Raw genomic sequence first — 24,004 nt, 5'->3', positions numbered from 1 at the left:
AGAATTCAGGAAAATCTATCGTTTCTTACTTATAGACTTAAAAGTAAAACTACAAATAATAACTATATATGTATATCGATTTGGTTAAGGGTTTCCATAGAACCAGTATTTGTGTTAACTCTTTAGTCAATATAAATACTTATAACATAAATTACTGTTAAGAAATATGGTTTGGTTATAATGAAAGTTTTCTTTGTTATAATTGTTCCATTGTAGACAGGTTGCTTAATATAAAATGGGTGAGATATTAACACAAATAATTTGAATTAGATTAATACATTATAATCTTTAAAAAACCCATCGCAACTGTTATCAGCTTATAATATTGTAAGATTATAATGGTAATAAATAAAAGAAGTATTTATCTATATTTAGCGGAATAACTGGCATATAAAATATAGAACAATTAATTCTGTATTATTCATATTGCATTTCAATTTTAGCGTATAGAATGAAACAAATAATGTTTATTATTTACTTTATTATTTAACTTTACAATCTCAATAATGCTTTAAATTTTATCTACCTACCCTCACAAATGATTTGTCTGAATGTTGTGAATAAATCTAGCCCATCGGATATCAAACTCGTGTACAATTTTATCTTTATTAGAGTATGTGCTATGATAAAGAGAATTCAAAGCTAACTGTTTGAGAAGTCGAAGATCTGCATGTCGACTGGCCACTCCTACAAAAGTAACGAAGAAATCCAGAGACAATGGATCGGCTCCCCATATCCCAGGGTCATCACTAGCTAACACCACAGGCAAGCCTTGAGCAATAAAACTAGCCAACGGGTGATTCCTCATATCTTCGACCAACTTTAAGACAACGTTAGAGATCACGTTACCTTCTATAGCTATGTTCCTTTTTTTAACTTCCTCTAAAAGAACCGGATGTTTGATCAAAGCAAATGCGTGCCCTATACGGCGAGCATTGAGGACTATAGCATCTACTAAATTCTCATCTGAACTCGTTCCGTACCAATTAGTTTCTCCTGCGTGAAAGAAAAAGTCAATGTCCTCTGCTGCAGTAATCAACTCTTTAAGAAAATCTTTTGTTGGCCTCCCTAAATCCTCCTGCCCCACTAAGTCGAATCCGGCAAAAATATCTGCGTACTCTCTCTTCATGATTTTAGCTTTCTGTAAATATTCTTTAACAGTTTCCGGTTGAACTGAACGTAAAGGAGCAAATATTATCTTTGCACCGAAAAAATCAGGATAGTCTTTGGAAAATCTGTCTATAACCCTCTTGTACGACGCAAGTGTTTCCATTTCATCATACACGTTGCCGTCCAAATCATAGAGGCCAGGCAGAACACTTCTAATTTCAAGGTACATGACATTGTCTTCTCTTAGAGCTTTTAATGTGTCGTAAAAATATTGCTCCCACACTGGTTCATATGTAAACAAATCAGTGGTGCGTATAAAGTAATTTTGAAATTGTTCCCAGACAATGTTTATATCAGTATATATATCACTGTGATCATCAATGACAAGAGTGAAATACTTTTTAAGATTATCATCGAATTTTTCAACATTCCCCGAAGAATATCTGGCATCTCTCATTAACTGCCATTGCGTTGAACAATCTGACGTCGGTAACTCCCTTGCAAATAAAAATTTTACCGACTCCTCTTCAAAGCAAACGTATAGATTTTCCAAATAAGTCAGTGTCAGGACGTAGTCGGGGCCTAGCATACCTGTATCGTGTGCATGAAGCAATGCACCTTTAGGCATTTGTTTTATAATTTTAAAAAGCTGTGTGTGCTGCACGTCATCCTTATATTCAAAAAAATGTTTTGAATAATTAAAATGTTGTGGGTGCGAAAAACCAAAGTCAACTTCATCTCGTTTTAACTCCATAATATATTCGTTTACCTGTTCTTCAGCATCACTTAATTGTAAATCATTTCCAAGCATCATATTTAACCCTCTTTCCAACAACTGTGTCCTTTGAAATAATGCACTTTCGTATTCATCGTGTGACTCCACCGTCATCAGTGCGGCAACCAAGAAAATAACTATTAAAGCACACATAGCTATAAATAAACTAATGTTTGTAAAATTACGTTCACTTTTTAACAACATTTATCTAGTGCAAGGTTGCCAGAACAAAGGTGCACCGTAGGGTATAAAAAATACGTTAATGTCAGCGTATCACTTACATAATTGATTGTCTTCGTAATTCAATTCCAAGATATGTAATCATTACGTACGGTAGATATACCTTTGATATATAATTTTAAAATTTGGTAAAAATATGCCACTGCCTCGGAACGTTTGCGTTATGTTTACTATTTGATTTGGCTTATCGACGTGCAACTAGTTCGTTCACAAAACAACTAGTACACCATTAGCTCGGACGTATGAATACCATAATAAAATTAACTTACTGGTGATTAACAGTTTGAGTCATCTCATTACTATTTATGGAGGATAAATACGACATTTGAAAAGGTAAATAAATAGTAAAGATCATGTTCAGATATGCTTATTCTTTAAAAAATTCTTTAAATAAGAAACATGATTTGTTGATTTTGGTATCTACTACGTTTTTGTGACAATCCTAAATTGGAAGGGACATGACAGCAGGCCTTGTCACTTTTAAAAAATCTTCAAATAAGATACCTCAAACGAAAACTAGTTTTGCATCAATATATTTCTATTCGGCTAGACATGATTTAAATAATATTATTGCACAAATAATATTGTTCTTGGTTCAACACTACTTTACAAAAGGTTCTTAAAAAAACCATACTAAACACAAGAAATTGATTATAAATAAGTACTTGATACATTATACATCACAATGTAAATTTTAATAACTTTAGTAGGTAGGTATGCTGAAGATTTAACTGTAAGAAAAATAAATCAAATAAAACTAATGAATACAATAATTAAGAAACTGGTATTTGCAATTAGTGAAGGGGTTTTGCCTATTTAAAAAATGTTTAAGTTAAACTTTGTTTTGAAACCTCTTTTAGTTAAAAAATATTTTATTACGTTTATTTCTAAACATTGACACGAGAGACTATCGAATACATATTTAATAGACTCTTTAGTGTTTTAACACTAGTTTAGAAAGTTAAGAAAAAACATAATTTTACTCAAAGACTGGTTGACTTTACTTTCACAGTCGTCTTTGGTTTATAATTCTACAGTCTATTGATATGAATTAGTACCTTGATAATGTTTGTATCACATATATCCAAGCACAGAAAACAAACTGTAACATATCTATAATTCGAGATAATAAAATCGCACTATATAATAAAAAATACTATGAATTCAATTAAAACCTTATACATAATGAATTACGTTAAAAACAAAGAAAAAAGATCAATTCATCTCCGGTGTGATTTGTATCAGTTGTAATCATTGTCAATTATACTTAATGCTTTAAATAATCTTATTCATTAATTTGTTTATGACGTACCTTCAATATATAGATGTACATATTAAGCACGTAGGTCACTTATGACTTCTCATAAGCGACTTATATTTCTCATAGTTATAACTTCTCTCAAGTTTGGCCAAGACAATTTTTTTTTAACTTTTGGAAAATCGCCGACCACGACTGCTGTGGTATAAGCAGCAGGTATATAATTGATAAGAATGTCGTGAAAATTAGTTTTGATATGTTTTATATGTATATAGTTTCATAATGTCTTTAAAAAAAACGTCTGACTTCTTAATACCGGATAGCAAAACTGTTTTCTTGTCCTTCTTTTGACGTTTTAGTATCTACTTATACTGACTAAGTAGGATGTATCCTAAAAATTCAAAAACATACATATATTATTTACTATCAGCGCAATCGCGACTAATATTTACGCACACATAAATTACACTCATCATAAAAAGCGTTCTGGAATACTCATACTCATTCATTAGGTAAAATTTATTTTAAATAGACTGCGTATAAAAGTGTCATATGCATTAGAGAATTCGTATCTTTCAAATGAGACCAAATGTTCCCTTGTTCACGTGAAAGGGGTGTCGCCCGGAGTCATTTGGAGATTAAAGTTTAGGTGCGAGTTCACATCGAAACATCCCAATATCATATATGAGTTGCAGGTCGCAGCCATATTTTTACTTTTTATAAATGCGTACAGCGGGGCGGTTCTATGCTAAAGTGGCACTTAAGCCTTCCCCAACCCTTTCGTTGCATAAAATCAGCATGGCGGATGAGACGGCCTTTATTTCTTTTCAGATTTATTTTTTAGTTTCTTTATAGCGTTGCTTTGAAAACGAAACCCCTTTTAGACGCCGCTAGCTGTAATTTACACCAGTACCGAGTGAGTTTTAGTAAATTTCATCGTTTAAAACGGCTATAGAAATTGCGGGCATTATGCGAGATCGTTTTGGCTGCTCTTAAAAAGATCTTTTTTTCATTTTTAATTACGTGGGTACTTAAAGTTGTTTAAATTTAGTCGTTTTACTGGAGCTGCAGTAAATTAGCTTTTGCCACATAGAATGCAAAATGCTGGTTCTTTTAACGAGAAATAAAGGATTTTTAAATGGCGAACTAACGAGTCGAAATTGTTATTTAAAAGGTAATTTAGATCCGACGCAGTTCTTGACTCAACTTAAAATTTGAATAAATATTATCTGTTTACTAAGTAAATAAAAATGCAACACTTTTAATTTTAGAATGAATTTATTAACAACCGGACCATTTTCATTGCTTTTATGAATGCAGTCAAAAACCAAAACTATATCTAATGATTTTCTAAAGACTAGGTTAACCAAAGTAAATGTAAAAGGACCGGGTTTTTATCTTCTTTTTCAAATGGCCGAGCGACGCACAATGCAATCCTTCATAATACTACATAACATGGTCACACAACAAGAGTGTTTTTTGCAGATAAATAACTTCCGAAACTGCTTATCGTATTTGAAACATGCATTGTCCGAACCCCCAATGATATCAGTATCCGGTTAACATTCAACTGAGCAACACTGAGTCCTAACCATGTGGTTATTGTTAGTAACTTCTTTGTTCCACATTTGCCTTGCATCAGACTATCAATCCAAACGAGCAAAAATATTATATGACGAGTCAATCCAAATGATAGGAGGAAAAATAATTCTTACCGATAAGGAAGCAGCGGTAAACAATTGCTTAATGCGACACAAGTTCGACGAGGTCGACTATGGCTTAGATAACCCCCAATATTATAATTTTTCAAGACATTTCTTTTCATACAAAGACAAGATACGGAATTCAAAAGTGTATAGAATAATACGGGACATGCCTAAAGGAGCCGCACTACACATTCACGACATGGGAATACTAGATCCAGATTATGTCCTAAATATCACTTATATGGATAACCTTTACGTTTGTTTTGGAGAATCAGATGTCAATTTAAAATTCGCCGACAAACCGCCGAACACCGACTGCAACTGGCAATTGATGAAAGAAGCGAGGGAATCCTCAGGAAATATCACAATGTTTGACGAGAATTTATCGAAATATTTCACAATATGTGTACAAGACCCCGATGTAATTTATCCGAGCATCAAAGAGGTGTGGGACGCATTCACTGGGTATTTCAAAAGGGTCGCCTCGATGATGTCCTACAGACCTGTGTGGGAACAATACTTTTACGACGTATTAAAGAAATTTAGGAACGATAACGTAATGTATGTGGAGGTGCGAAGTGTCCTTTTGAACTTATATGAATTAGACGGTACAGTCTACGACCCGTTAATAACAGCGAAAACTTATCAAAAATCTTATAAACGTTTTATGAAGGACCACCCCGATTTTATTGGTGCCAAACTTATTTATGCGCCTCCAAGGAATATAGACATATATAAATTAGATGAGTATTTAAAGTTAGCATACAAAATCAAGGCAAATATGCCTGAATTCTTTGCTGGTTTCGATTTAGTAGGCCAAGAAGCGACAGGAAGCCCGTTAGTTGAATTTATACCACAGTTAGAGTCGGCCGAAAACGATTTTAATTATTTTTTCCACGCGGGTGAAACAAATTGGTATGGTACATTAGTAGATCAGAATTTGGTTGATGCTGTGTTGCTTGGTGCAAAGAGAATTGGACACGCATACGCCTTAACGAAGCATCCGACAGTGATGAAGCTGGTGATAGAAAATGATATTGGTATAGAAGTGAATGTGATATCAAATGCAGTGTTAGGGCTTGTACGGGATGTGAGAAATCATCCTTTGAGTACGTTTATAGCTCAAGGACTTCCAGTGGTGTTGTCTAGTGATGACCCAGGAGTCTGGGAAGCGGATCCATTGTCTGATGACTTCTACGTGACATTCGTTGGCGTGGCTAGCCGTCTCGCAGATCTAAGGTTACTGAAACAGCTTGCTTTAAACTCTTTAAAATATAGCGTCTTAGATGCTGATGCCAAAAAGATCGCTATTAAAAAGTTCAACCGGCGTTGGAATGAATTTATTGATAATTTTAAGTGTACTAAATATTTAATGTAATTTTCAGGGTTATTATATTAATATACTATGTCAATATACTCAATTATTGCATCTTATTTATTCTTAACAAATCTGGTGGTATAAAGACAGTCTGCAATAAGTATTATCCTACCACATACCTATAATTTGCCTTTGCAGCCGATAAAAAAAATATTTTATATGATTGTCACCTAATCCAATTACTATTCACATTTTTTCCTTATTTAGTGAGCATACAGTACGATATTATGTCGAACCCAGGTTAGGTAGAATATCTTTCAAAATTTTAATAAATTTTTCCTACTTGCGACGTTCATCCCTATTCAAAAAGCCTACAAGTATTTAGGTACGTCCACTTCTAGGTTGTAATATATGCTAGAGAAAAATATCAACTGTATATAGACCACAAACGAATATAAACATACCGAGACAATGACTTCGTTACGAGGGAACGTTGAGAGCGTCACTTCACGATATCCTACACTTAAATATTTTATAATATACAATTTCGTACTTTACTACCTTGGAACAGAGACTTATATTGAATAAAATACACAAGTATACTTTCACAGAGTGCGTCTCTACTCTGAGAGCAATCTAGGCCTCTAATTCCTATGTGTCTTAAGGGTCTTGTGGATGTAAAATATACGCTATGTAATTCTCTTTGACTATCGCTATCCTGTTGAATCATAAGAGAATTTACAATATACATAATGTTATATAGTGTTCTTAAGGTTAAAGGGCCTTGATTGGATGTTCTTACCCATAGTTAACGTTAGAATAGAAAAAAATGTAGGTTTTCCTTTATATCAAGACTGAATATTTATCTAGATAAATGGCACCGCACAATTCTTATACCTATAAGTATATTTCTTTTCCTAGTAACTAAGAAAATACGTTTTATTTTGAACTAATTATAGCTACTAAAACACCTGTTTTAAACATTTTAGGTACCTACATATTGATGCGACTCAAAATTAACTTTTAAGTATAACGGCGGATTGATGCTTTGCACATTGAACGGCAATCATAATAATAAGGCCGATACCAAAAAAATATACTGACTTGAAACTCTAGACTGAACATATAAGAAAATAACACTAGAGTAAATGTAATTATTCTACAATTATTTTAAATATTAAAACTTCGTAACATTACTAATAAAAACAACATAAATTATCACGGATACAAAGGGCGGCTTTATCGCAAACCAGACTTCTGTTCCAGGAAACCCTAGTAAGAAAAAAAAAGAAAAAACTAAATCTAAATCCAGTAAAATAACTAATCTTCAGGGTCATGAATCACAAATGAAAATGCAATACAGAAGAATAAGTAAATACATGAATTAGTTACAATAGTCACGATTGAGCAGGATAGTATTTGGTTAATGTACTTAATACTGTAAAACACAAATATGTGTATGTGAAAATTTATAAATGACGAAAGGTAGGTCGTCGTCGTCGTCGTAAATCGTATGGAATCGTAGGTAGTGTGTAGGTATTCCACAACTTTATGGCGGAGATCCTAAACGATTTTCCCAAAAAGGATGAGCTGTGAGATGGATATCGTATCATATGTTTATAAAGACCTAAGAATTTGATTTTTAAATGAGTGGGAGGGGAGTTCTTCGATTGAGTATAGAAGATAAAGTATGAGTTTAACGCCTAAGCCTGTGGAGTTTAGATAGATATAAATAGCGCATTTTCTAGAACTAAAAGTTGATATACTGTTGGCGATCGATCTTATCAAGCAGCTGTTCATTCATATCAGAAGTTCATGAGTCCGCGTAATCGAGAATAGGAGGCAAAAGATATTGCGCTAACGTAGTTATAATGTACATAGAAAGGAAGAGAGAACCCTATGAGTATAATAATCTAAATAAGGTAAAAAAATTAAATTATATTTTAAAGCTACTTACTTATATTATTATTATGTACCTATAGGTAGGTACCTATAGCCTAACCGTAGTAGTATCATTATGTTATGATTCTTCGATTTTTTTTCTGTTTATTATTTATATTACGTAACCGGGATTCGTAGCACGTAGTATAGGTACATATTCTTTATAGTAGACGCGTGGGGCGTGGTGTAATTTACTAACATGATTTCTTAGTAAGCTTACACTATAAAATGCTGTCTCTGATCTCATATCATCTTTGTCGTAGTACACGTACCTTTCGAAATTGGTTATTCATTATACTTTAGATAATTGTGCTTTTGTTTCACTATGAGTAATACATAGGAGTCGACACTTAGTCCTTTTTGCTCTTTAAACTATTTTAATTTCAACCTACAGGTTTAAAGTTATAAGAGGTATTTTTTCTTCACTTAATCGGCTCTCGATAATCTGAGAGTGGCGTAATCATAAATATTAAGTACATAATTGGTAAGACATAAGCAACAGATACATTCATGTTTATCCTTAGAAAACATAGTCTAATACACTTTAACGAAGCACTTCTAGAAGTGCGTAGAAAGGACCTAGTGTGTACTCAATGTAAAACACTCCAATTTTCTTATCAATCAAGTCAAGGATAAGCTTATATAGCTTAATGTATGTAACCTATACTGCTTTTATTTGAATCAATTTATTTTACTAAGGAGATATTATCTATAATTTCTTTTATGAATATGTTACGAGCAATAATGGGCACCTAGAAGATATTTAAACTCCTATTTTTGCTTAATACTAGATTTTACATAACATCATCTTGCTTTGTTTTATTTAAAGATTCTGTGATTAGCTGATATTATTTATTTTTTTCTATAATAATGCAAACTTATTTTTAACAAATCTTTACACTATAAGAAACCACAGCAAAAAAACAATAATAACTAATTTTCGTTATGTATCTTAAAATAAATTAATATTATATAATATCTGATAATATTAACAGAAGATAAGACTATAGAAAGAATATGGTTTAAGACTATAGAAAGTCTTAAAATGTGCTAGTTCTTTAAAGTAAAACAATGAATAGCATAAAATATAATGTTACCAATTATGAAGTAATTCAATATAATACAAGTTTATGACTTAATTAATAATAATTAATCTTCTCCTGCTGGTACAGCATCTTCCAGTCTTTTTATATATTTTACTCGGAGCTCAGTCACCGCATCTCCTTTTAACTGATCCTGAAACATAATAAAGGTATTGCTAACATTTTAAATATATACCTGCCTATAGATTAAATTTGAATAAGTTGCCATAATGGTGATAGTACCTCAATAAAATATATATGATTAATTAAATTGCTTTGTTGTTATTTTGGTCTTGTGTCAACAATATTTATAACTCCTTCAAATAAAATGTGATCATTACTATTTATACCATATACCTGTAGCCTGCCAAGCTTTACTAAAGACATAACTATGGCGCCATAAGTCTAAAATATGTGTTATTGGAGAATAAGCTAAAAAGTTACTTTCTAAAACCTCATAACTTTCTGATTTGGTATAAGTTAAACTAAAATTTCTCAGATAAAATGTTTAAATGATAATAAAATATCTTTATTCATATTTTTAAAAAGGACACTTTTGTCAACAGAGAATTTGATTACCAGTTCACAAAAAGAACTGGCAAGAAACTCATTCAAATTGAATATAATAATCATCAATTTAATAAAAAGCTTTTTGATTCATCTTCTAGAGCCTGGTTGGTTGTACGCTTAAATTAATTCCAGTAGTATACTGGTGAAAGTCACTATTTTTTTATAGAACAGGGGGCAAACGGGCAGGAGGCTCACCTGATGTTAAGTGATACTGCTGCCCATGGACACTTTCAATGCCAGAGGGCTTGCAAGTGTGTTGACGGTCTTTAAAGAATTGGTACGCTCTCTTCTTGAAAGACCCTAAGTTGAATTGCTTCGGAAATACTTCAATTATAAATTTGTTTTATAATTGTTTATATTTTTTGTACATTCAACAAGGCTTTAAGAATATATTAACTAGGTAATGTCACAATATTTAATTCCTTAAATTTAGGGGAAACACAACAAATACTCTGAAGAGCCTGTTTTAGCAGCACAAATATGGATTAATACTCTGTAGAAGCACCCAACAGTAGATTACTATAGGACATAATGGTGGGACACTAACTAACCTAATTTTACCATTTCTACACCATTCAGTTACCTGTATAAACCAGCATTGAACATCAAGCTGAACCATTTGCAATGCACCTCTAATAGCCCCAGGAATAAGAGCACAGTATTTAAGACCATTATTTGGCATTTCAACCCATTCACTGAGTGGGCACTGGTCCCAGACTAGAGAAAATTCATCCCCAGAACTACTCCAGCTAGTAACTGTTGGCTGCATGTTAAGGTAAAGTCTGAAAATTATAATACATTATTGGGGTTAATATACTTTTTTATTGAGTTGGCTCGATCAAGATTACAAATTTCTCCGGAGTATGTGACTACAGCATTAACAAAACAAACTGAAAACTATCTACAACGAATGACACTTATAAAGACTCACCGAAACGCCTGTTGTATTTTGTCTGCTGTCTCTCTCATTTCCATGCACCTGTTAGATCCAGTTCTCGCTAAAAAATCTTCAATTAAACGTACTCCCATATTATAACCAATTCGTTCTAGCTGTTTATTAACATCATCTGGATTATCTATTTCTTTTAACATTTGTGACACGAGGGCGCCGTATGTAAGGGTTAATAGTTCTGAGTTCTAAAAGAAAGAATTAATAAGCTTACAGAAACATTAAAATAAAAATTTTTACACATTAATATAATACTTACAACTTTCTTAGCATCAAGCCTTGACGTTTGTCGGGACATTCTGATTTCAAGACAAAATTTACTAAAGACGTTTATTTAATAATGTAGTTATATATAGTAGTATATATTAAAATAATTTGATTTCATATAAGAATTAAGATTTAAGAATAAATGTTTATTGATCCGTACAGAATACAGCTTTTTTTGTGGCCACAAAAACTTAACACACAATACACATGTCAAAGTCAAACGACTACAAAAGGTCAAGTCATTACGTTTGGATAAGACTTTAGACTTGTCGTGACTTGTGGTAAAATAATATAGACTGTCAAGTATAAGTTGGCTTTCCAGTGGCGGCGCCTCCTACAACCCTCTGTGTTGCCACTTTTTTTGTTTAGTTTGGATTGATGGATATTCTTAGATATTACATTAAAGGTAAATAAAAAACTCAATAACAAAAAATTATTTTTTATAGTAATTATGGTCTGTTAGAGGCATTATTCCTTCCATGAATTCTTCAGAGTCATCTGTGTCAGAAGAATCTGAGTCGCTGCTATTCAAATCAATTAAAAATGGTTCCATTACTGTTTCAAGGCGGTTGTCTGTCATACGATAATTATTTTCAACATTTATAACGTGATTACAGTGTTTCTGCCTTGGACTGGAATTGTCATCACAAGCTGTGGATGTGGAAGGTCCTTGAGCTGCTTGATTAGGGACTTCAGTTCTCGCTGTAAAATTACTTTCCATGATTTTTCCCTCTGAAACTATACGGTTCACGGTTCTTTCAGAAACACCTTAAATAAAACAAAAAATATTTTAAGTTATCCATCAATCACATTTACTTTCAAAAGCAATTATTATTTTTCCCTAAATTTGGGGATATAAATATCACTTTTAACTGGCAATACTTTACCTGTCAAAGCCGCTGTTCGAGCATTCACTTGTTGAAATGGAATAATCGGCCCATTGTTACGTTTCTCCTCTTCACAAAAACGTTTTACAGCTAGAATAATTTCTCTAGCTGCACTCCGCACTACTTTTGGCATGTTTCGTAATGATTTTTACACTTTAAAACACAAATTATTAGCACCGACACACGTGAGGCTACCAAGCTGTTAGAACTGTCAACACAACTGTCAAAATTAGTACCTTTTTCTGCCACACGCCAACTTACACATGACAACCTCTACAATATATTTTGTCCAATATGCAGCAATCACTTCTTACAAATTCTACTAATCTGCATTATGCCCTTTTTTTTCCAATAAATAAAAACAGCCGCATCATTTTAAGTTATTCTGAAACTGTCTGTTTTAGTTTTAAAAAAATATTGTTTGAAATACTACAGATGACAACTGACTTTTAACGTCAATTCACAATTGAATTTGTGCACAGTCTGTAATAATATAATATTATTATAGTGTTACACAGAATACATTAGAATGTGTGTTCATTTAAAATAACTGTTATTAAACCATACTTGACGCTGGCTAATGCACAAACAGTGTTAGAGCCAAAGGGAAAAAAAAAAACTGTTATTAAACTATTTACCAAAATGTCTATGATTTGAAATTGCACTTTTTCAATATTTTAGAGCGTCTGTTGACTGACTAGATTGTACGTTAAAAAATATAATTTATTTGTTTTCAAACTCGTTTATAGACTTTCGGAAGTATTTTTTGTACTTTTTTGTGTTTATTAAATAAATAATGAATTAGACTTGAAAATGAATTTATGGTGATCTACATAAGTTGATTGTATCAACGATTAACGACGAAGTGATGGATGATAAACAAATTGTTGACGACGGGACCAATCACGATGATGTTAATTCTGAAGATCATAAAACTTCAGCAGTGAATAGCCTAATATTAGAGTACTACAAAAAATTTGGCAAGAAACGCGATTTAGAGCAGTTTTTTTCGTTATCAACAGCCCAAAGTGAAAAAAGGGATCCTAGCAGTTTATTTTGGAGAAAAATCAAGGCTCTGAGCGACTCCTCTGATTCTGGGGATAAAAGAAGTGAATCATCTACAGAGCTGTGTAAAATATCTATCAGATGCTCTGTTCCAGACAGTAGCTCAAAGCTTCAGGTATTAATAAAATCATTGTTTTCAAAAAAAGCAGTATGAAATTTCATTTTATGCATCTAATTTTTCTTTTTATAGAAAGAGTCAAGGAAGTTGAGCGATGCAGACTCCCCACCAATTATTTCAGAAGTTCTTGAATTTAGACATTCTGATAATGAATCAGTAAAATCTGAGGATGTACATTCTCTCAAATGTAAGTTACCTTTTGTATATGATAATTTCTTATCCAGTCAGGAAATAATTAACTTCAATTCTTCAGGAAATAATTAAATGCAAATAAAACTATTTAAATGTAGATTTTTTCAATCACCTTTCATTTTAATTTTGTCAGCCATAAAATTAGTATCAATAACAATTATTATTGAGGATAGGAAATATGTTTACTTAATTATTATATTTGTAGCTGTGGATGGTACCCTAGATTTATCTATGAATAAACCACACTCGCCAACAAGCAGTGTTACATCTCATAGGAGACTGGAATGGGACTCTTTAGCTGATGTTGGTTATGGAAATGAAAGTGAACAGAAAATGTCAGCATCATGTCTTAGTACATTAGAAAGATTAGCATTGCAACAACAGTATTGTATAAATGATACGCAACAGAGCAATTTAGGCCTTCCTACTGCACATTCCACTCCATTGGAACCAAATAATGGGGTAGACAACAGGTCTAAAAGTAAAAACAACTTAAGTAAAAAAACTACAAAAATGTCTAGTAAAGAAGTAGATTTTATTGAAATGACTTTACCACAAATTACTGAAACTAATCAAGCAATAAATTTAAACTTAACCAAACATATTACATTTAATGTTGATAAAAAAGGTAAAGTTAATATTGAAAAAATTTCAAAAGATGTTTCTAGTTCACCTGAAAAAGCATCTGTTGGAACTTATATAATACCAGAGGTTAAATTTGACAAAAAAATACAAACCACTTTAATCAAAAATAAGTCTCAGGAACATGACAACTATAGAAAAAATCCAGTTAGTGTTAATTTAAATACACTAAAAAAAAGAAATAGAAAGAAAAAATTAAGAAAAGTTAAAAGTAAATCCAGGCTTTCTAAGGAAATAAAAGTTCTCAATAAATCAATTGTTAAGGACAAAAGTGGGGAACAGATTTCAGCTGCAGAAAGTTTTGAATATATGCCAGGCCATATTTACAACCAAACTCATATCAACAATAACAAGGAGGTCAGAAGATCTATCCCAAAAAAAGATAATAAATCTAGTCTTGAATCAAGTACTGGACACACTACAGACTCAAGTAAAGATAAAAATTCATTTTCGAAGGATTTGGAAAAAAGTATTGATCTATTAAAAATAACACTAAAGAGAGGTAATGCAGATGATGAGATAAAGAAAAAACTTATCAAAGAAATTGTACAACGACTTTTAAAAACAAGATATAAAGATGATGATAGCTCAGACTTTCTTTCTGGTTTAAGTTTTGACAGTAAAAAGTTAGATTTAGGCTGCACCAGTACAAGTAGCACCTCAGATGGTAGAGAATATAAACCAAAGAAATCAATATTACGTGTTGAAAATTTTAATTCTAATTTACCATCAACCTCTCAAAGTACACCTAATTTACCATCAAGTATCAAATGTGAGGTAGCCAAGAAACACGGTGCTCCTAATACAGATTCTGATCAATCTAAAGAAGCCAAAACGTCTTCAGAAGAACTATACCAAAAATACCTCAAAGCACTTAAAAGAGAACAAGCCTACAAGGAACATTTAAAAATTAAAGAAGCACTACTTAAACAAAAAATAGTTGGCTCTGATACAAAAATTAACCAAGATGTCAAATCTTTGAATAGGATAAAAGATTTAATGAAAGACTTGGTTAGGAATAACTATGATGATGGTTCTGGTGATGCAAGCAAATTGGAAGGAGGCTCTCTTAATAATATAAACTTCAATCAGAGCAATTCTATAAGAAAACAAAAAAGCCATTCAGTATTCACTTTATCCTCTGGGACATCAATTCAACAGAAAACAAATACAAAAAAAGCAGATATAGGTACTATAACTACTAGAAGTAGTAAGAATGAAAACCATTACTGTTGTTGCCCACTTCATATTCATAAAGTTGGTGTAACAGATAGTTCTGTACAGGTAAATATTCTATCAAGCAATGAAATGCACACAGACTTTCATCGTCACAAACAAAAATGTGATAAATGTAGTGATCATAATAATAGTTTGGCAAACATTGAAAACAATACCAAAAGAAATGAAATAAAATATGTTTGTTTATGTAAAGAGACTAATTCACAAGGGGTACCTGATAATATTCTAATTTACAAATGTTCCCGATTGGATAATGATCAGAAGACAGAAAATATCTTACAGCAATCACCACATGCTACTAATACACAGTGTTCTCATAAAGAAGTTTCTGGAATGAATCAAAAAGTGTTGGACACCTCAAATGGAAGAGAACAAAATTTGCCAAAACAAGGTTTAAATATTCAAGAATGTTCAAGTTCAAAATCGTCACAAACTAATTTAGACTTAGACGTAATATTACGTCAAAAATGTAGTGACAAATGTGGATCTTCCTCATCAAGTGGTCAAGATCCTCTGCAAATAGAAACTAATCCAAAAGGAAAATTACCGATATTGAAACTTAAAAAAATTCATGAAGCAATTAGATGGACACAAACCGATATCAGTATTAATCCTAAAATCTCAGATCCATCCTTCTCTGACATTAATATCATTGACAAAAAAGACTGTGTGAAGCTTGTTAGTGAACAATATAAAGAAGTTTCGCTGGAGAATATTAAGACAAGTTCTGATGAAATGACTGATCTGGTCACTGATAGTTCATCAAAGGGGTTTAACAGAAACTCAACTATATTGAGTCCAGATGATAAATATAAGAAAGCTGATAAACAAATACAATCAGATATTTATAAAGGGGCCGTAAGTAATATTGGAAGTCAATGTGATTTACAGGAAAAACTTAATTATTCTATTCCAATAGAAGGTACTAACATGACATTGAAAGTAAGTTTGGGTGATAGAGAAACGCCTGTTGGAAATGCTCAAAGTAACCTTTATAAACGACCCATACTTAAAACAAAGGAGACTTTGACACATAAACCTACAACTTCAGGGAATTCAACTTGCCTATTGCAAGAATGTTCTGTGGGGGTACAATCTACAGAAAATAATCGTTTAGATGAATATTATAATCAGGCCGCTGCTTGTGCCTCTAAAGCTTGTAAAGATGTTTTGAAAAGAAAAGATAAAGAATCAAAATCTGAAATAACCACACAAATTCGTGTCCTAGATAAATATCACACTTACCCAAAAGGGGATAAACCCAATCCATTAAAACCTCTTCTACGTTCAAATACTGATACCAGTAGAATAGAGAAGGCATCCCATGTTACATTTGATAAACTAAAAATAAATTTTGACAATCCCAGAACAGATAATATAAATGATTCAGAAAAAGTTACTCAAGATATTCATTTTACAAGTTCCTCAGACAAAACATCAGAAAACTGTAAAGAGTCTCAGAGTTCAAAAACCATATCTGATAGTGAATGCCAAACTAAGTCAAAGAGTTCCGGTACTAGTTGTGAAGCTGACGAAATTAATGATCCTTTGATTGATTTAATACAAAATATTACCAAGAGATATTCTAAAAAAGAAACTCAAAAAAATAAAAGAAAAAAGTGTTTCAAAGAAATAATAACTGTTCTAAACTATTTATTAGACACTGAAGAAAGTTCCGACCAAAAAGTATGTACTGAGAATACTGAAACTAATAACCAAAAAGAATCTCAAAAGAAAGAATTCACCGACAAGGCCGTGCAATTATCAAACTCTAAAAAGGACATAGAACTACCTGATCCTACTTCATCTGACCTTCCTACAACTTCTTCTGATTCAACAGCATGTCATGTATTAAATAAGATAAAAAAAGAATGTGAAAAATATCATCAAAAGCGGTGCAAATCATACCATAGGAATGTTGAGGAATCCAGTAGCACATCTATGAACTGCCATCATCGTCGAGACCACTGTTATTGTAAAGGATATAAGTGCAAGCAAAAACAATTTGAAAAAAACAAAAAAAAATGTCTTGCATATAACCTGATTGTGCAATCGGATAGTTTGGCCAGTGAAGAGACAATTTGCGAAAATAATAACCGCCCTCTTCGGAATATAATAGTAAAAGTGCCGAAGAAGAAATACGAAAAAATGCCACTAAAAGAAATGTGTGCTAAGTTGGAAAGAGAAGTTCCGCAATGCTCAAGAGTACATAGATCGAAAAGTCTTTCTAATGATAGTGAAGTTTCAAGTACAGAGGACATGATAAGGCAATCCCAAGCATTCTCAGTAAGAGAATATCTGGAGAGGAATCGACCAGACTTTGTTGAGAAATGCTCTCAACGCCAAAACTGCTTGAAGATGATCAACGAAACTAGGTAATTATTTCTATGTCACATAATATAATTATAAGAAGACGCTAAAATATCACAGATAACTTTTAAGGTTTTTACTATTTAAGTATATTTCCCACAAAAAGCTTTGCGACGATGTATTTTATTATTATTATTATTTCCAGCGGGTCAAAAGATACGTCTCCTAGAATGAATATGATTATTGTGCACACACCCAAATGTAATACAAACCCATGTATAAGAAAATGTACCATGTATTGCAGAGGTAATTTTTATACAAATAACAATTTAAATTGATTAGCTATCGAAATTATAATAGATAGTATTTAGATTTTCTATTGAATAAATAGCAATCCTAGTTTGAATTTTCTAGGAGGATCCACTAATTGCAATAATTGTATCAATCAATATAAAAATCAACAATGGGTACAAAATACTATGTCTAAATTTGGTGAGTTGTTTGAATAAAGAATATCAGTAGAACTGTTTTACTCTTCACATATTTTTTTAGTTATTAGTATGTATTATACTTGGGTGTGTTAATAAGTTAGTCATTATTTTGTCCATTAGACGTCTTATTCATAACAATTCAAGCTAATCTATAGTAGAATGTCACATATTAACTTATGTGCAGGTTTCGTCGATTATTTTTCACTAGGCGATTAAACATTGCCTATGTTTAATACGTGGTCGATTTTTAAGTATTGTCGGGTTCCTCAAGAATTTCATATAGATGTTAGTGTTGTATTGAGCCCATAGAAATACAAATCCAGGGGTGCGAAGCTAGGATTCGAACACGACGTTAAGTTTATCCACTAGTCTTTACGCAATGTAACCTGTTTTTCAAAATAACAATGCATTTACATTCAGTTTCAAATTTGTTTATATTATTTTTTCTGGGTAATGTGATTTTTAGTAAGACTCAATTAAACCATATAAAAGAAATGACGTTTTTATTCTTACTTGATTCGCATTCTTAAGAAGCATCAAACAAACTCTGATCTCAGAGGTAGTTGTGGTTTTGTTGTTATTTATTTATAATAATGTTAAAATGTGTTTTTTTTTCTATTACTTCAACGTAATTGTGTTCCAGAGCCAACGAACGGGCAGCCAAGCGTAAGTTGCTGTCAATGCAGGTGGGCCAGCAACAAACACTGAGTGAGATGTCTGATGCAGGATTAAAAGTTTTTGCGGCGCAACTTGGCAAACAGCTGCGAACTAAGAAACGTATGTTTTTTTTACTTTAAATAATGAATTTAGTAGCCGTATTCATAAATTTACTCAATCATTGAATATGTTTAGTTATAATCTGTTATTACCATTAATGTATATGTCACCGTAAGATTGTAAACATCGTTATATTACAATCTATCTAGTAAGATTGTAAACTATCGATAGATTGTGAATCGTATCATTATGATTGCAATTTAACGCATCATTTTTCGCTATATTGTAATCTACCGAAGTGAAACCGTTAAATTACAATCTGTCCCGCGTTAAATTATCAACTGTCTGCAAGTTCTTCCTGATTGGTCGGTCTCATTTCATTTAGAAATGAAATAGACGTGTCACTTAAATAAAATAAATTTATTATTTAATAGGAAATAAGAATTTTTTTTTTTTTTTTTTTTTTTTTTTTTTTGTTTGGGCTGTCATACTGTAAGCATCGTAATTGTGTAGCTCCGTATTATTGAGTGCTAAAAAATAATTTCGTACACTGTTCTTGAGACTGCGACGTCACAAAACACAAATTGAAGTGTCGTCCGTGTAGTGGAACTACCGATTTCACACAATATCACGTAAGTTCTTGAATTTCAACAAAAGTATCTCCAAAAAGTGATAATTAGAGGTTAGAAATCCACCAATCATATTGAGCATAGACAAAAGATCAATGACATTGACACTTGTCACAGTAACAGCTAACTAGTGTTGCCAGAGCAAGTAAATAAAAACTACCACTAATTACGTTCCATAACACGCAGATTTAGTTTACAAGAATGGAGGATCAGTTTCAACTATTGTTTGATAAAATGAAGAATGAAATCTTGAACCAAACAATAGAATTGAAAGATTCGATAACAAATAATATAATGGAGAGATTAGACGAAAAACTTCAACCTATTATAACAGAAAATAGAAACTTAAAAATAAAAGTAGAAAATCTCGAAAAGGAAGTAGAAAGTTTAAAAAGAGGAAAGAAGCAAAACAATTTGATAATGTTTGGAGTAAATGAAGGCGAAAGGTCTACACAAGAATTAATACAAAATACAATACATATTTTCAAAACTGACCTTGACATACAATTACAAGAACATGAGATAAACAAAATATATCGTCTAGGAAAGGGAAAGTCTTCTGGAAAACCAAGACCAATTCTGATTTCCTTTACGAGCGAATGGAAGAAGAATGAAGTTATGGGAAAGAAGAAAAACTTCAAAAATGTATATGTTACAGAAGACTACACAAAGGAAGTAATAGAGAAAAGGAAAACGTTGCAGGCGCAGCTAAAAGAGGAGAGAGAAAAGGGAAATATCGCGTACCTGAAATTTGACAAACTAGTAGTAAAAGGAAAAAATACTAACATAAATAAGGAAAAGCGCAAAAGAGAAACATCATCATCCCCACAAAACAATGCTCAACCAAGGAAACAACAAACTCTAATGCCGCCGATTAACAATAGACCAAATGCTTTCGACGTAATGAGGATTAGAGCTAATTCTCTTTCGTCTCTTCCCGCTAAGACAACAACTAACAAAGAATAACAATTAACTGTCGGTAAACGGAAAAATAAACAGCTCAACATGAACCAACATAAAATAACAAAACAAAATACTTCCCCAAGCCGACTGGTCATCGTGGGGAAAAATGACCACGACCCTCTAAAGGAAAAAAATAACACTAACATGAAAAACAAAGTAAATGACATCCACATAGCAACTATTAACTGTCGATCTCTTAGAACACCTGAAAAACTCCAAGAACTAGAGCTGGCAATAGAAGAGTTAAAGTGGGATATTATAGGTATTAGCGAAATGCGCAGATCTGGAGAAGGTATAGAAAACCATGGCAAATACGTACTACATTATAAAGGGGAGACGCCCGGGCTGTATGGAGTTGGATTCATGGTGAAAGTAAATCTAGTCAACAACATAGAAGAACTTAGTGGATTCTCGGAACGTATTGCAATCCTTAATATAAAACTGCCCGTGAACGGAGATAAAGAAGAGAGATGGTCTATTATACAGGCATATTCACCAACTGAATCTGATAAAAAAGAGGACGTAAAAACAATTGAGGAATTCTATGAAAATCTCCAAAACGCTATTGATAACGCACACAAAAACGTCATCGTGATGGGAGACTTTAATGGACAAATTGGGATTCAAAATAGTGGGGAAGAAAATACCATAGGAAACTATGGGTATGGAAATAGAAGCAAAAACGGAACAAGACTAGTAAACTTTGCACTGGAAAACAGATTAAGTATTCTAAACAGTTTTTATAAAAGGAAACCATCAAAAAAATGGACATGGATCTCACCCAATGGACAATATAAGAATGAAATCGATTTTATTATGTCTAATAATAGAAAAGCCTTCAAGAACATTTCGATCATAAACAATTTAAACTTCCACACAGACCATAGGATGGTTCGAGTTGCGATGTCAGGAATGTTCAAGAAAACAAGACGATTTCAAAATAAAGGGACAGTTAATATCTACTGAGGAATGTATGCAAAAAGAAATAGAAAGAAGAATAACTAATACTTGGAAGAGATATTGGTCACTCAGTGAAGTCATGAAGAACCAGGATATGTCTATGAGGAACAAGAGGAGAATATACAATATGTGTATCTTACCATGCTTACTATATGGGTGCCAAACATGGGCATTGACAGAAGAACAAGCAAGGAAAATAAAAGTTTGTCAGAATGGAATGGAGAGAAGCACAATAGGAATTAAAAGAAAAGACCGAGTTAAACTAAAATGTATCAAAAACAAAACAAAATTTAAGAATGCATACACAACATACAGGTGCTTAAAGTGGAGGTGGGCTGGGCATATGATAAGAGAGAAGAAGGAGAAATGGACGAGAATAATAACTGAATGGCAACCACGAGATAGTAAAAGAAACAGAGGCAGACAGACTAGAAGATGGGAGGACGACATCAAAAAAGTGGCGGGCCCAATATGGACGCGCATAGCGAAAAATAGAACAGAGTGGAAATCTTTAGAGGAGGCCTATGTCGAGAGACAAGCTGAAATGTAGAAACGACCGTTTACCGATACCTGATTTATGAAAAGAAAAGAAACTGTTAAAAGTTATAAACGTATTTGTAAGAAAAATTACTGTAAAAATAAGTTCAGCAATAAAGGCTATTTTATTTTATTTTATTTTATTTTATTTTATTTTTTTATTAAGAAATCCTGACATATGTTAGAAACAAATTGTAACGAAATATTTATTCTACAAACACAAATTCTAATTAAAAATTTCAAAAAAATCAACAATTATTATGTCTTTAAGCACAAATTATAAAAATAGAAATAACAAACAAATATGACGTGTGGCCGGGGTGGCGGGGCACATACCGTTCAACCAATCAGAGCGCGAGTTGCATTCCGTCCTACGCCGGTTCACAATTTGACCGCTTCCCAATCGATAGATTACAATCAAGCGAAAAATAATGCGTTAAATTGCAATCATAATGGTACGGTTCACAATCTATCGATAGTTTACAATCTTACTGGATAGATTGTAATATAACGATGTTTACAATCTTACGGTGACATATATATATAAATATACCATACTATACATACCATATAAATATTTTATAAGTATAAGCATACATAAAATATTTTGTGTTTACAGTCGCACCAAAATTTATAAGTGAACGAGATATGAAGAAACATTCTGAGAAAATTTACAAGACGCTGCCGGAAGTTGTAAATAAAAAAGAACAAATGAAAAAAGAATGCGTCAAGAAAACTAATTTGCTACTGGCAAGCATTTTTAAAAAGGTATGATAAAATTTGCATTAAACTTTAGTTGATTTATATCGCATATATATAACATGCGCAGTTGAAACACTTATGTAAGTTTCATATCTCTAACATTCCAAAGCAAGTGTTTTTCAATCGGCAAAATTTCATATTATGTAGCGGATATAAGTGCGCTTCACAGCTCTCTAGGTTACCCCGCAAGGCCCATCCCATATGAAAAAAAATAATTAATTTGTAAAATGAAACATAGACACCAATGAAAATGTCCCCGTTGGCAACACCGAACCAAGTAAAATATACATACATATAAAATATACCGAATCAAAAATTTCCAACCGCGACTTTAATGTTCTGCTTCTGATAGTACAATTGTTTTATCCGTTTCCACGTTTGTCAATTTTGTCGCTTTCCTAGCACTCTGAAAGTGTTATTAGATTTATTGTTTATAACTAATTCAGTTTTTCATTACAGAATCTACAAAAGAAGACACTGCAGGGTGCTGTAAATTTGTCAAATTATAGTACAATAATTAAAATTTAATGTGATGTTGTATTAAGTTCGTTTGACTCAGTTTTTCTGTTTAATAAAATTTATTTTTCCACTACTATGTATTTATATTTAACACGCGACAAAACAAGTATTTTATTCTTAAAAAACTTTAAAAAATCATATTAAACGTTACAATAATATGTTGGAAATGATTTATAGTTTATATCTTGTAAACTTGTGTTTTTTAAATTGAAAATAAATAATAATTCAAATCAAAGGTTCGACGTATGGCCAGACCTGAGCTGGGAGTGGACGAGGGCATTGCGAGTGTGATGAACGTGCCAACATTTCGAAATTATAAAGAAGAAATGATAAAGATGTTAAAGGATAGAGACATAAAAACAAGCATATTTTTTATAATTTTAACTAAATATATTTGCGAGAAAAGAATACACAAATATTAATACTTAACGTTTTATATACAATTTTTAATCTTTTCCGTCAAAGAGGAAAGAAAATTCGTGTTGTGTTCGCTTTCAGTGATATATCGTCTCTAAACATTGCACATTATTTTTATTACATAAAATTCGTTTGGCATTAAAATGCTATCGAATTCTTCCGAATCTGTGTTATCATACAAATCGTGGATTTTTTTGGTAGTGCATTCTGATGCGATTTTATGCGTGTACATTAACGCTTTGTTCATCTGACTGTATTCGCCTTGTGATCGCGCTCGTATGTTGTTCTCATGTTTACTCTTTGTTTAGAAGCACACACTTAATTAAATTGATGTGACTTC

The 24,004-nt window shown here is 32.2% G+C and overlaps 4 protein-coding genes across 6 annotated transcripts; 2 read left to right on the top strand and 2 right to left on the bottom strand.

The window, feature by feature from the left end:
* Window positions 1-464: 464 nt before the first annotated feature.
* On the bottom strand, window positions 465-2,218 carry LOC110993200 (adenosine deaminase 2-like). The gene has a single exon (XM_045634485.1). The coding sequence runs from the start codon at window positions 2,087-2,089 to the stop codon at window positions 533-535; it is 1,557 nt and encodes a 518-aa protein (XP_045490441.1). The 5' UTR covers window positions 2,090-2,218; the 3' UTR covers window positions 465-532.
* A 147-nt stretch (window positions 2,219-2,365) lies between these two features.
* On the top strand, window positions 2,366-6,502 carry LOC110993201 (adenosine deaminase AGSA). The gene is made up of 2 exons (XM_022259353.2): window positions 2,366-2,458; window positions 4,869-6,502. The coding sequence occupies exon 2, from the start codon at window positions 4,977-4,979 to the stop codon at window positions 6,465-6,467; it is 1,491 nt and encodes a 496-aa protein (XP_022115045.2). The 5' UTR covers window positions 2,366-2,458; window positions 4,869-4,976; the 3' UTR covers window positions 6,468-6,502.
* Window positions 6,503-9,419: 2,917 nt separating this feature from the next.
* LOC110993215 (trafficking protein particle complex subunit 3) lies at window positions 9,420-11,465 on the bottom strand. Of its 2 annotated transcripts, none has more exons than XM_022259374.2 (4): window positions 11,209-11,465; window positions 10,932-11,137; window positions 10,584-10,782; window positions 9,420-9,584 (listed from the first exon to the last, which is right to left on the bottom strand). In XM_022259374.2, the coding sequence occupies exons 1-4, from the start codon at window positions 11,245-11,247 to the stop codon at window positions 9,498-9,500; spliced, it is 531 nt and encodes a 176-aa protein (XP_022115066.1). In that variant the 5' UTR covers window positions 11,248-11,465; the 3' UTR covers window positions 9,420-9,497. The 2 variants fall into 2 exon arrangements, with proteins under 2 accessions (XP_022115066.1, XP_045490645.1); XM_045634689.1 differs by having other exon boundaries at window positions 10,932-11,158; window positions 11,209-11,462.
* Window positions 11,466-12,797: 1,332 nt separating this feature from the next.
* On the top strand, window positions 12,798-23,321 carry LOC110993221. 2 transcript variants are annotated; one of them, XR_002600178.2, is made up of 7 exons: window positions 12,798-13,283; window positions 13,359-13,473; window positions 13,684-17,734; window positions 17,875-17,975; window positions 18,084-18,161; window positions 18,804-18,937; window positions 22,586-22,725. XR_002600178.2 is itself a non-coding variant. In XM_022259381.2 (6 exons), exons 1-6 carry the CDS (start codon window positions 12,972-12,974, stop codon window positions 23,254-23,256), a joined length of 4,830 nt encoding a protein of 1,609 aa, XP_022115073.2. In that variant the 5' UTR covers window positions 12,805-12,971; the 3' UTR covers window positions 23,257-23,321. The 2 variants fall into 2 exon arrangements, 1 of the variants encoding a protein (XP_022115073.2); XM_022259381.2 differs by lacking the exons at window positions 17,875-17,975; window positions 18,084-18,161 and adding an exon at window positions 23,188-23,321 and having other exon boundaries at window positions 12,805-13,283; window positions 22,586-22,734.
* Window positions 23,322-24,004: the final 683 nt, after the last annotated feature.

Source organism: Pieris rapae, chromosome 3, assembly GCF_905147795.1.
Source record: "Pieris rapae chromosome 3, ilPieRapa1.1, whole genome shotgun sequence".
Lineage (NCBI taxonomy): Eukaryota > Metazoa > Arthropoda > Insecta > Lepidoptera > Pieridae > Pieris > Pieris rapae.
This window is presented reverse-complemented; position numbering and strand designations above follow the sequence as displayed.

What these genes read in the sequence shown, in the direction of transcription:
- LOC110993201 (XM_022259353.2), top strand. Translation starts at nt 4,977, where the DNA reads ATGTGGTTATTGTTAGTAACTTCTTTGTTCCACATTTGCCTTGCATCA.
- LOC110993221 (XM_022259381.2), top strand. Translation starts at nt 12,972, where the DNA reads ATGGATGATAAACAAATTGTTGACGACGGGACCAATCACGATGATGTT. An exon ending in GGATGTACATTCTCTCAAAT is followed by an intron (nt 13,474 to 13,683) that starts GTAAGTTACCTT and finishes TTATATTTGTAG; the next exon opens with CTGTGGATGGTACCCTAGAT. An exon ending in AAGATGATCAACGAAACTAG is followed by an intron (nt 17,735 to 18,803) that starts GTAATTATTTCT and finishes ATTGTGTTCCAG; the next exon opens with AGCCAACGAACGGGCAGCCA.
- LOC110993200 (XM_045634485.1), bottom strand. Translation starts at nt 2,089, where the DNA reads ATGTTGTTAAAAAGTGAACGTAATTTTACAAACATTAGTTTATTTATA.
- LOC110993215 (XM_022259374.2), bottom strand. Translation starts at nt 11,247, where the DNA reads ATGTCCCGACAAACGTCAAGGCTTGATGCTAAGAAAGTT. An exon ending in GGCTTGATGCTAAGAAAGTT is followed by an intron (nt 11,138 to 11,208) that starts GTAAGTATTATA and finishes TCTTTCTTTTAG; the next exon opens with AACTCAGAACTATTAACCCT. An exon ending in TTCAATGCTGGTTTATACAG is followed by an intron (nt 9,585 to 10,583) that starts GTAACTGAATGG and finishes ATTATGTTTCAG; the next exon opens with GATCAGTTAAAAGGAGATGC.